This window comes from Tursiops truncatus, chromosome 1 (genome assembly GCF_011762595.2).
Source record: "Tursiops truncatus isolate mTurTru1 chromosome 1, mTurTru1.mat.Y, whole genome shotgun sequence".
Taxonomy (NCBI): domain Eukaryota; kingdom Metazoa; phylum Chordata; class Mammalia; order Artiodactyla; family Delphinidae; genus Tursiops; species Tursiops truncatus.
Window position 1 is genome coordinate 21303630 of NC_047034.1, and position 12175 is coordinate 21315804.

The 12175-nt window shown below is 44.4% G+C and overlaps 2 protein-coding genes across 11 annotated transcripts in view; one reads left to right on the plus strand and one right to left on the minus strand.

Moving 5' to 3' along the window:
* The window catches only part of CAPN2 (calpain 2), a 63082-nt gene extending 61674 nt beyond the window's left edge, over positions 1-1408 (plus strand). For all 3 annotated transcript variants that reach the window (XM_033851100.2, XM_073800717.1, XM_033851103.2), the window contains one exon: positions 447-1408. In XM_033851100.2, the coding sequence (XP_033706991.1) occupies positions 447-470 (24 nt within the window). In that variant the 3' untranslated portion in view covers positions 471-1408. The remainder of the gene's footprint in view (positions 1-446) is intronic.
* A 3707-nt stretch (positions 1409-5115) lies between these two features.
* TP53BP2 (tumor protein p53 binding protein 2) overlaps positions 5116-12175 on the minus strand; it is a 215884-nt gene continuing 208824 nt past the window's right edge. For all 8 annotated transcript variants that reach the window (XM_073800698.1, XM_073800697.1, XM_033851083.2 and 5 more), the window contains 3 exons: positions 11886-12052; positions 8593-8792; positions 5116-5922 (listed from right to left, as the gene is read on the minus strand). In XM_073800698.1, the coding sequence (XP_073656799.1) occupies positions 5881-5922; positions 8593-8792; positions 11886-12052 (409 nt within the window). In that variant the 3' untranslated portion in view covers positions 5116-5880. The remainder of the gene's footprint in view (positions 5923-8592; positions 8793-11885; positions 12053-12175) is intronic.

A 12175-nucleotide genomic window follows, 5' to 3' on the forward strand; every position in this document is an offset into this window, starting at 1 on the left:
CTTGCAGTCCTGGGGAGCTTCGCAGAAGTCCTGATGTCCAGGCCCATCCCAGACTAATTTCATTAGAGTCTGATTTAAAGTTCGCAGATTACTCCAGTAGAGAACCGAGGTTGAAAACCACTAGTTTAAGGGCTATCCAAACTAACCTCTGATGTGACACTGAGGCAGGGATACAGAAATGCTAATTCGTGTTTTCCACGTTTCACGTGTTTCAGTCAACCCTGTAATACGATTCATGACCACCTAATTCAGATTTACGACCCTGTAAAAAGCTAGACTCTAGAAATCAGGTAGAAAAAATGTGAGTTAATACTCTGATATCTTAACCCTTGATCAGCTTTTCTCGTACAATAGTCAATCTTCCAGAATAATCTGTAGGTACTCAGATAGCCTTTTAATTCTAAGAATGCTCACTGAACTGATTTGGTTTTTTTCCTTCCCCACAGTGGCTGTGTTTTTCAGTACTTTGAGGTTATAACTGATCTGCCTGAAGACTTCTCATGAAAGAATCAGCCACGGACTAAGCATCCACAGAGAAACTTTTTATCTGGATCTTGAACTTATGGGAACATTTACTTAAACTGATGATTAGAGCTGAAAATGATGATACTATCTGCTTGAGAAAGCAGAACTTTCAGATATCAAAGTAAAAGATTTGCATATAATCGTACTAAATGCAAGCGAGTCACTTAACCCTTGAAAAACTTAGAGAAAACCTTCAATCTGTACATAGGATACACTTTCCTTTTACACACTTTCCTGTTTATAACAATATTAAATCAGGAAAAAATGCAGGGAGGTATTTAACAGCTGAGCTTAATTTAACATTCAGTCAAACCTTAAAGGACATAAGGTCCTTGCCAGCAATATTTAAAGCAACTTTGAGTTTAAAAATACAGTTGTGACATGTACCAAAGAGCTGTCCAGGGGTTACCATTTCCCTTGAGTAAAATGGAAAAATATGCTGCATCACGAAGGCACCTGAAGAGGCCAGGTGAGAAGCACATCTCTCATTTGGGCTAAATAAGAGACAGATTTTATATAAAACTGATTGGTTAACAGTGTGTCTGTCTCAAGTCCTCGCACATGTCTGGTCTTATAAACTGAGCGTTACGATACTGAAGGGACGCTCCTGTTGCTCAGCTGAAGTGATGACCCAAACCGGGGGTCCCGTCTGCAAGCCCACGGTGACGGAAGACAGCAGAGCTGTTCGCCGCCTGCCTCGAACCTTCCCAGACTTCACCGCTAGCGTTCGTGCATGGATTGGGGGGGACGCCCGTGGAAACCACATGAATGTGTTTCCTGGCTTCACCTTGGGTAAATGCTAGCGACACTGTACAGATACTGCCTTGTTGCCTTATCTTCTTGCAAATGTACTGTTCAATAAAGAGTCGCTCAGGCAATCGCACGTGGGTGCCGCTCTTCCTGAGGGCCCAGCGGTGAGCACACCCAGTTACATCCCGTCCCACTCTAGCCAGGCGCGCTCCCTCCCTCCCTAAATGCCGGTATTGAGAGGAAAGGGCAGCTGGCCTCCATTTCAGTGTGGAACTATAGAGCTTTTAAAAAATCCAATTCAGAAGCTTTGATAATGGACCAGAAAGTCAGCTCCAATTTCTACTGCTTCTTGGTCTCTGAAAGAGGTACCGGCAAGTCTGTGCTCCACCTGCCACCTGCCTGTCACTTTGGTGGAGGGGACAAGAGAGAGCCAGGAAGACATGCAGCTAAACCACAGGTCGGCTGCTGGGGAATCCTTGAGGAATCGCAGGAGGGAAAGATGTCAGACGACTAGAGAGAGGCAAATGGCAGCCTGCTATCTCATGAAACGATAGGAAGATGGATTTCCCAAATTCAACTCGCAGGAGTTTAAGTTTTCCTGCTTGCGGAGCATCTCAGGGCCCAGAGGAAGCGGGAACCAAGAACAGGCAGCACTTCCCCTGGTGCGGGGGTGGTGATTTTCTCCATTCAGTAGAACTGGGTTTGGGAGAGCTGGATGCTCCCAGTGACACGGGATTGCTATGGGAGGGGTGGGGTGGGGGGAGGGTAGGCTGACCACTGGAAGGGGAGAGGAGGGTGCTAAGACGGTTGAAATACAGGAGTGGTAGAAATTGGGAGGGGAAGGGCAGGCAGGCTCCCCCCAGTCCACCCAGGCTGCTCCAAACCTTTCCCACTGTTCCGGGTGCTCTGCCCCTCCCGGTGCACTTTGACCTGCCGCGCTGCCTGAAGCTGGAGTTCACAACTTCACTTTTAGTCACAGGATAAGAAATAATGCTTAAAAAAAAAAAAGATACGTTATATGCTTATCGTAGCAAATTTAGAAAAGATTTAAAAGAGAAGGGGAGAGATTTCACAGGGGGAAAGAACCAGATGATAAAGTAAATCCCCCCCAGACTTCTGCCCCAAGGAAGTCACCCTAATCTAATCCCCCATTGCTCCCTTCCCTCCAGTCCAAAAGAAAAGCCCTCCCCGTCTCTGCTCTGAACTGCAGTCTCAGCCTATCAGCTGGCCCCTCTCTTCACACTCTCTTTCAGGTGCCTTAGGCCTGCCACCTGGTAACACACAGACCACCCGCCTCCTCCCGGCCTCCCCTCCTTCCCCCAGAGCCAGGCCTCCCCAGCAGCTACGCCCCTGCATCTTTCTGCGCCTCCTTTACCTTCTGCGATCTGGCTAATGGCCCGACCACTCTCCTGAAACTGCTTTTGATGGTCACCACTTACCTCCCAAAGCCAAAAGCTATGAACACGTATCTGTCATCACCCTCCCCGACTTTGTGCTGCCGTCCCTGCCGTTCCCTCTCCCTCTCGGACACCCCCGCTCGCCTGCCTCCCTGGCTGACTCCCGTACTCCCCTGGTTAAAACCCCTCGGTGGCTCCACTGCCTTTAGACTCCAAGCACAGCTAGAGTTTACACCCTACCCTCCTTAGCAAGGCCCATTCTCCAGTTGCTTTATCCCCACTTATTTTTTCAACAATCTAAAAATTCCGCTCCCATAAAGATGTGAGCGCAGCATCGATGATAACACAAGCGAAAGGCAGCCACGCGTTCAACACAAACGACTGGATGAATGACGTGGTGGAAAACTACACCGCCATTAAAAACCATGCATGTGATGCAACGTGAAACATAAAACAGGACAATACAGAACTGCTTAAACAGTATGCTCTCAACTACGTGAAGAGAAAATCACAAGCAAGAATAGAAAGAAACAGGCCCGAATGTTAGTTAAGGATGCCTCCATAGTGGTCTTTTCCCCCCTGGCTTCATAACATTTTTCTATACTTTTAAGGAGCTTTTTTTTTTTTTTTCCGGCTATGCCGCGTGGAGTCGTAATCACTGGACTGCCAGGGAATCCCCTATAGGGAGCTTTAATATACGGATATTCTGATAATAAAACAAGCAAGTAAAAATACCCCCAAAGGGAGAATAAAAACAAATGATGCCACAAGTTTCGGACTAAGGAAATAAAAGTGAGATGATCACGTTTTCCCAAATTTTCCCATCTTCCCTTTTCATACATTGGCGCAATTTGTTGCGGGTTTCCAGGTACCTACACGTATAGTACTTAGTATGGTTTCCCTTGACCCCATCTCAGATTATACACACAAGGCTGAGTGTCCCGGGCAAGGTCACAGGATGGATGAGTTAAGTGCATCAGCCCAGGATGAGAATCCTGTGCTGCTGTAACATGTTTGCCCAAACTTGGTGGCTTGAAGAACACCCACCATCTCCCAGTTCTGTAGGTTAAAGTCCAACACCTCTCTTATTGGGTGACGCATTCTTGCTGGAGACTGGAGGAGGATCTGTTTCCAGGCCCACTCAGGTTGGCAGAATTCAGGTCCATGTCGTTGTAAACCCGCGGTCCCCGTTTCCTTGCTGGCTGTCAGCCAGGGGTTTCCTCAGTTTCCACATTCCCTGGCTCATGACCCCTTCACCTTCAAAGCCAGCAATGGCAGGTCGAATCCCTTCACTTCAAATCTCGCTGACCTCCCCTTCGGCCTCATCTCTCCTGCTTGGAAGGGCTCAAGTTGGGCCCACCTGGGATGGGCCCAGGATAATCCCCCTATGGTCAGGTCAGTTGATGAGTAAATTTAATTTAAATCTGAAAAATCCTTCACGGCAGTACCTGGATTAGTGCTGGATTAAATAACCAGGTGTCTCAGTCTGCTCAAGCTGCTGTAACAAAATACCACAGGCTGTGTGGCTTAAATAACATTCTCGTGATTCTGGAAGCTGGGAAGTCCAGGATCAAGGTGCCAGCAGGTTCAGTGTCTGGTGAGAGTGGCAGCCTTCCTGGGGTGTCCTCACACAGTGCACCAGACTTCCTCTTATGAGAACACTAACCTCATCATGCAGACCCACCCTCAGGACCTCACCTAAACCTAATCACCTCCCAAGGGCCCCACCTCCAAATACTATCACACTGGGGATTAGGGCATCAACATGAATTTTAGGGGGACACAGTCAGTCCATTGCACCACAGGACAGGAATATGAGGGGCTGGAGGGGCATCTTTAGAATTCTGTCTACCACACAGGTCTTCTGATGTTTCATCCATGTTGTCACTACTTCTGCATGACTCTGAAAGGCATCATATGTTCTGTCATTCATCTATCTTCCTTTTTTGCTAGAAGTTAGCTACTCATAAAAATGTATAAGGAAAAGTGACCACTGGTTTTTCTCACCTGTATCTTCTATTAAATGAAACAGTTTCACTAAGCAAAATGAGTTCCCCCAAAATTCACAGACTTGGTAACTTATTAATAAAACGACGTGCAGACTGTGTCCACCTAAGTTTTCATCCCGTAAATGTATATAACTCTATGAAGAATCTGAAATAAAATGAGGACACTGAAACAGCCTATCAGAAGCTCTAGGTAAAGGTACAAGTTTCTAGCACCATGGCCTCTAGGATCTTTAAAAAGCGTCTTAATTCTATAACGAAGACCACCACGAAACTCACAAATTGCAAAACTGAGCAAAGAAATACTTACGTTTAATCACATGGCTGGTAAAAAAAAAAATTCTTATTATTTTTCAGCAGGGTACGATATTCCAATGGCTTAGGAACGTTAAACAAGGCTGTTAACGTGACATAAAAAACTAAAGCCGGTAAAAAGCTTAGAGTCAAAAAGTTTAACTTTATTACAATTGTTTTTAAAGTCAGCTATGATCTTGACAAATATCACGGGTAAGTCTATATAGCAAGTCTCTAATTTCCGAGATACAAAAGACAATAAATATAGATTCAAACTTCGGCCTAAAAACAAAAGTCTAAATCTAATTACCTGTAGTGTAGTGTGGTTTCAATATTTTGAATACATGACGCTACAAGAACTCATACCATAAAGTTATTGCTCACTGACAACCAACAAACAGTTCTTCACAGACGACACGCAAGTGTGCGGCACCTTCGAGCCTCCGTGTGAGTCCCCCATGGGCCTGCTGGTGCTGGGGGACAATCTGAGATGGCATCATGATGGCACTGCTCCTTCCGGTGGGAGGGCAGGGACAGGGGCAGGCAATGAAAAACGCCCATTTAAGCAGGCCCCGCAGCTGATCTCCCAGGAGCCCAATAAGTGGTCCTGTTTCTTGCAGAGAACAGGACGGTCACCGTGTATCTTTCGGAGTGTGACACGGAGTACCTGTATCCAGCGCAGAGTGGTCAGCTTCCTGCCAAGCTCCGTTCATTCTGTCGTGCTGAGTATCCTCCACCAACAGTGGCTCTGCTCCAAGCCTTCATTTGCTTCCAGAGCCCGATCTTCATTGCTTTCAAGTTAGTTTGTCATTAAAATAAGTCTTACAAAATTTTTGCCACAAACAATCATATTATTTCTTCTTATTGGTAACAGATTAATTCTTCATTAACTAAAAGTGTGCAAAGTTTCAAGCCAAGCTCCTTTGTCTTGGTTTAATTCTTGGGTATAGCTGTAAAAAAGAATTTTAAAAATATTTTCATACCGCACAGATGTGGGAGTATAACACATTTTCAAGAAATATGGGGGGTAGGGATGGGTGCTGATATCACAGGAAAGAAATTAAACCAAAGAAAGAACTCCCTGCCATGTGAAACACCCAGAGCTGCCCAAAGATTGGTATTTACCAACTCTTGTACAAAGGACATTCAAAGGTCACAGGGGTTCCCTCAACAGGGACAACGCCATGGTGCAGTGATATAAAATCCAGGATGCGGCCTTCCCTGGCGGCGCAGTGGTTGACAGTCCGCCTGCCGATGCAGGGGACACGGGTTCGTGCCCCGGTCCGGGAAGATCCCATATGCCGCGGAGCGGCTGGGCCCATGAGCCGTGGCCACTGAGCCTGCGCGTCCGGAGCCTGTGCTCCGCGACAGGAGAGGCCACAACAGTGAGAGGCCCGCGTACCGCAAAAAAAAAAAAAAAATCCAAGATGCTCTGAGCATTAACTCCATCTACACAGCCTACTGAACCGTAAATCAAGTCCAACAAGGACCACAAAGGACTAGAGGTGATTTGCAATACGCTATAAGCTCCAATGCTGGGAGCTTCCATTTCACGGGAAAAGATAAGAGGTTAAAAAGTCTCTATTTTAACTTTATTTCACAATGGACGTCACACAGACTTGAGACTATCAGGAACCAAATGCCACAGACTAAAAGTCTACAGATTTGAGGAAGGATAAGTGGAGTTTTTTGTTTTAGGATTTGGTGGTTTTGTGTTTTCCATAACAAGAGCTGGCAAGGAGGGTGTTCAGGAAGCCAAGAGCAACTCAAACTAGTCATTCAACTGGCAAACAGAACAAAACCCTCCTCCCCCTCCCCTAGACAAAGGGAAAAAAGGGTTTACTGAAACAAAGTCAAGCCAGACTTCCAGCCCAAACTGCAAAGTTAACTGAGGGATCAATGTTGTATCAAGGGTTGTTTTTCTCTGTGAGGAAAGATATGTTAGCCAATATAATTTTCTACACTTGTATGTGAGCCTCTGACTAAAACATTTATGCAATTTCCTTTTTAAAAAAAAAAACCTCAAAAGGAACCCAAGGAAGTTGTGTAGAGGCCACTTCTACCCAGGAAAGATCTCCAAAGAACCGAGAATATTTAAATGTCCGATTAAAATGAAAATCTGCAATCCAGTCCGCTGATTACAGAACCTCTGAAAGCCACCCAGGAGGCAGAGCTTGGTCTCTGACCAGCTGCTTCCACACTTGGGAACAAATCATTCTCCCCATGTTTCATTCACCACGGGACCTCTTTGTCAGAAAATTAAAGTTAAGACTCAAATAAGCAACTACTTCTAAGAGGTAGAGCTTTTCCCAGAAAAGAAGAAACTACAAGAAGCAGAAGGGCGTGCCTGTTTGCTCTTGGTGTTCATTAAAGAAGGAAAGAGGCTGCACGCAAGAGATTATGCTTCTCTGGCGCTAAAGACTTTGTAGAAGCAAACAGGAGGGCTCGAAAGAGAACTACCTTTACATTTCTGCTTTCGTCTGGTAATTGGAAAGATTTTTTTAACGGGCTCCATGGCTTAATTGTTTTTTTCAGTTTCACTACTCTTTATCGTTTATAGTATGATCACACGAATGAATATTGTCCAAACCCCAAATGCTTATCTAATAGTAAATTTTGCTACCAGGAAGATAGCAGTCAGGATATATGATGTCATTTACACTGCACATCAAACCACAAAGGAGAAGAGTCAGGAGGAGGAGATACAGGCCAGAATCCAAGCTCCAGGTCCCAACACCGGGGTCATTTTAACGAGCTCTACAGAGAGTAATGTCCGGACAGCGGGATGATTCCAGACAGAGCCCTGGTTCAGGGCCTCGAGTGGGACAGAAGCTCTCTGCAGACACAGATCATGTCTGTCTGACAGCTGATGAAAATACAGTGAAAATATCTCCCATTTTTTGTATATTAGACTCTGTCCAACTATACTAGCCTTTCCCTGAAAATACTCCCCCCACCAAGAATGTCTGCCCACTGACAGCAGTCCCTTCAGACTAATACAGACATGTTATTGGATTACATGTGCTGATATGATTTGATTATTTTCTTGGTTTTTATGAAACTTAAAATCCAAAGGTAGAGAAAGAACAAAGAATCTTGCCTCTGGTGCCCTGTTCAAGTTCCCTAGCAGATTCGGAAATCCTGACTTAAACAAATCCAGGGACTTCCCTGGTAACGCAGTGGTTAAGAATCCGCCTGCCAATGCAGGGCCCTGGTTCGAGCCCTGGTCCGGGAAGATCCCACATGCCGCAGAGCAACTAGGCCCATGTGCCACAACTACTGAGCCTGCGCTCTAGAGCCCGCGCGCCACAGCTACTGAGCCCGCGCGCCACAACTACTGAGCCTGCGCTCTAGAGCCCGCGAGCCACAGCTACTGAGCCCACGCACCACCACTACTAAAGTTCACGCGCCTAGAGCCCGTGCTCCACAACAAGAGAAGCCACTGCAATGAGAAGCCCATGTACCGCAACAAAAAGTAGCCCCCGCTCGCCCCAACTAGAGAAAAGCCCGCCCATAGCAACGAAGACCCAATGCAGCCAAAAATAAACAAATAAATAACATAAAATAGATACAACATTAAAGAAACAAAAATTGTTTTAAAAAAAACATCCTTCACTTACTCCCAGCAAATTGCGTGGAACGTATCCCTCCTTGTCATTCAGGCGGGCCCACCACCATTCAATCTCATCTTCGTCTTCCCTGCGGATGATTGTCATGCAGTCTCCTTCTTTCATGGGTAGCTCGTCGTCATTCTGAGGTTCATAGTCCCAAAGGGCATAAATGACCCCTTTATTCATTATGCCCATCTTCTCCTGAACTCCTGAAATCATGTAAGATACAGAACAGAATATATGTAACTCAGAGGATACCACGCTCAGAACCTGTCACTCTATAAAGCCAAATGAGAAGAAATGGGGACCTGCTGGAATGGTAGAACTACTACATTAAACATTCAATAAATAAACTTCCCGGGGCCAGGGGGAGCAGAGGAAGGCCAGCCGTGTAGAGGGAACATATAAAAGACAAGTTAACATATGCTATCATCTCTAAACCAGCTCTAAAAACTAACCAACACCTTATAAGCAGCTCTCAAAACTTCTCTTACTCAGAATACAAAACGATTACAAACCCAGGAATAAAAAAAGAACTGTTCCAGTCTAGGATATTAAAAAAGTTAATGAAACATCTGTCCAATTTTAGCCTATTCACTAAGTGTAATGACCAAGGAACTCTGGAATCATTTTTGTTCTTTACCTAAAACTTAAAGCAGACAGAGAAAAATGACCAGAGTGTTGTGCCTATTAAAGTGGTCTCTATCAATTTCCAAATGCGGAAAGATAAAAGAAAAAAAATTATACAATGTTAGAATACAGAAATATGGCCAGGTATATTAGACAGGATATAAAAGTCTACATATAGTCAACTCTAAAATGATGAGAATCAGAATTCTAAAAGATACTGAAATCCACAAACTGGGGAAGGAAAAAAAATCCCCAAATGTCCACTTCTTACCAGAGTTAATAACAGATTTGCAAATGAACTACGACCTTAGGTTGTACCATTCTCCATTTATACCTTCCTATCCTATAAGGCGACGTTAATGAGCAGTAACAATCGTCAATGGGCAGGCAACATGGGGAAAGGGGAGGAAGAATTAGACAACAACGTCCTGGGCAAGTCAGAGGTCATTATCATTGTCACCTTTTTAGGAAAGCCAGGAAAATACCTGCTTGCCTGTGAACAGTTGGGTTTCTCAACTTATGCGAACCTAAATTATCATGAACTTATTTTTCCTGTGTCAGTTAATATGACACAGCACACACTACCTCTCACTCTGGGCAAAACAAGAAATTAAATCGTTCTTTTCCAAAAGAAGGCTCTACCTATCTAAATGGTCAGGTTTCTACTCATGGGGACAAGTAAATTTCCAACTTTCAAGTTATACTTGATAGAACTGTAACTCCACCAAGTTTTAAAGCACGCCAGACTCGTCATCTGGTTGGGATCAGAATGGTGCACTCAACATAACAACTTGAGTCTCATTTCCAGGAAACCATTAGGCATGGAAGACTATTTCTCATTACTTTGTTATTTACCAAACTAAGAGTTATGAGTCAACAATTTTCAAACGTTTCTGAGGGTCCTAAAAACATGCTCCATCTCAGTGGCAGTTTGGGAAATGCAAACTAAAGGCACAGTGAGACAGGCTTCCAAATCCACCAAAGGTCAAAGAGAACACAGAGCAAAAGGTACTCTCTGCTTGACGTATATTCCTGTGACCTGGCTATTCTACTTCTAGAGAGACACCAGAAGATGAGGACAAAAATGGTGGCCGAAGCCATGTTTATAATTGAATGCATGAATGGATAAATAAATAAAGGAAATAACTCAACATCTGCCAGAAGTAGAATGGAAAGATAAATTGTAGTAGAGTCCCCAAATGGAACAGTAGTGCAGTGAAAAGAAACAACAGCTACATGCAACAACACAGACGCATCTCAAAAACTATGGGGAATGAAAAAAGCAAGCCACAGAATCACCAGTATGGTTTATTTAATATGAAGGTCAAAAACGGGCAGAACTAAACAATATCAGTTGTAGGATTCATACAGAGGTGATATACCTATTTTTATAAATTCAAGGGGGCAGTCACCACAGATGTGAGAGGAGCTATATCAGGGCAGGGTCCCTGCTGACGGCAGACAGAGCTCATGGTCTGTTTCCCAAGCTGGATACCTGGATGTTTCACTGTGTTAATCTAGGATCATCATTACTTAAACTGCACATCTATGTCAGAAATGCTCTCGGTATCCACGATATATTTCATAAATTTAAAAAATCTGATCAAATGTCCCTAAATGTTTTTTAAAAAATCGTATCCCATACTTACATATAGCTCGATCGCCAATACGTTTAATGTAACAAAATACATATTAATATAACATACTGATTTCAAAATGTGTCCATATGTCAAAATTATTCTTTGATGTAAAGTTGAGAACATAAACAGAGAGTGATCATAAATATCAACGATAAAAACTAAGAGCTGAGAGACGAAGAAGAGAACCTGCAGTCTGTGGTTCTCCCTCTGACCCCTCTCCCTTCTCTCCGAGAGCCTGAAAACAGGCCTAGTGAGACTCGGAGAACAGTCAAACAGAGAAGACATTTCACCTCAGGCATCTTTCCATGCCTGATGCTTGAGTGGTCTGGGGTCCTGGGACGTACCTCCTCATTTGTCTCTGTCTTTTCCCCTTCTCCACTTCTCTCAAGCCAGACTAAAAAGAAACATTAACCTCAACTTCTAAGACTTGTAAATAAAAAAAATTTTCCTTGTAAATAACGGTGCCAATCAACATATATCCATCTAAAACTTCGTCCTTTTCTCTCTAGGGACAGAGCTGATGGGATGCATCAGAATCATAAACTCAAAAACAAGGGAACAAAAGAGTCAAAAAAATCAGTTCTAAAATATGGTGTTGCCTTTCTTTTCCTCTGCGACAAGTTCGATTTAGCAGGAAAACTTGGATCTGTGGATTCTTATTCCAACCCTGCATTTCTCTTGATCATCTTGCAGGGGGGTTCTGTTTACTTATTTGCACAGATACAGCATCACTCGCTAAGTACTGAAGTCTTACTAGAGGATCTTTCGATGGTCAAAAGCTATTAACCCTGCTAGGTCCAAGGCTGCATCACTGTCTTTTGTCTTTGAAGATGTCCCTGATAACAGCCGCTTCTAGGCACACACAAAAGCTGCATTCATGTTTGTGATCGAGGCTGCCCTATCTTCAATGCCCAGGACTATGTACAACACAAAATGCATTCCCAAATAATAAAAACCCTTTGGAACGATCCCCTAGAGATAAAGGATAAATGAATGCAGTAATCAGTGCACGTAAATCGAATTGTTCCGTACCGTAAAGAAATTGCGAGCACTGGGTGTAGCCTTCCTCCGTTTCCTCACATTTATCCGCAGCCGTCTGCATGTCACTGTAGGTCATGGCAAACACAGCGGCTCCGGACTCCACCAAGAACTTACACACCTGGACGCTGTTACAGGACGCAGCACAATGCAGCGGGGTCCTGCGGACAAGGGCACAGCAAGGACTGGGGGTGCCTTCCTACACGGGACGACACCTGCCGCAACACGGCATCCGCAGGGAGAGCTCTCCAGCCTGTCACCCACCAGGCCCTTTCTCCTGAAAA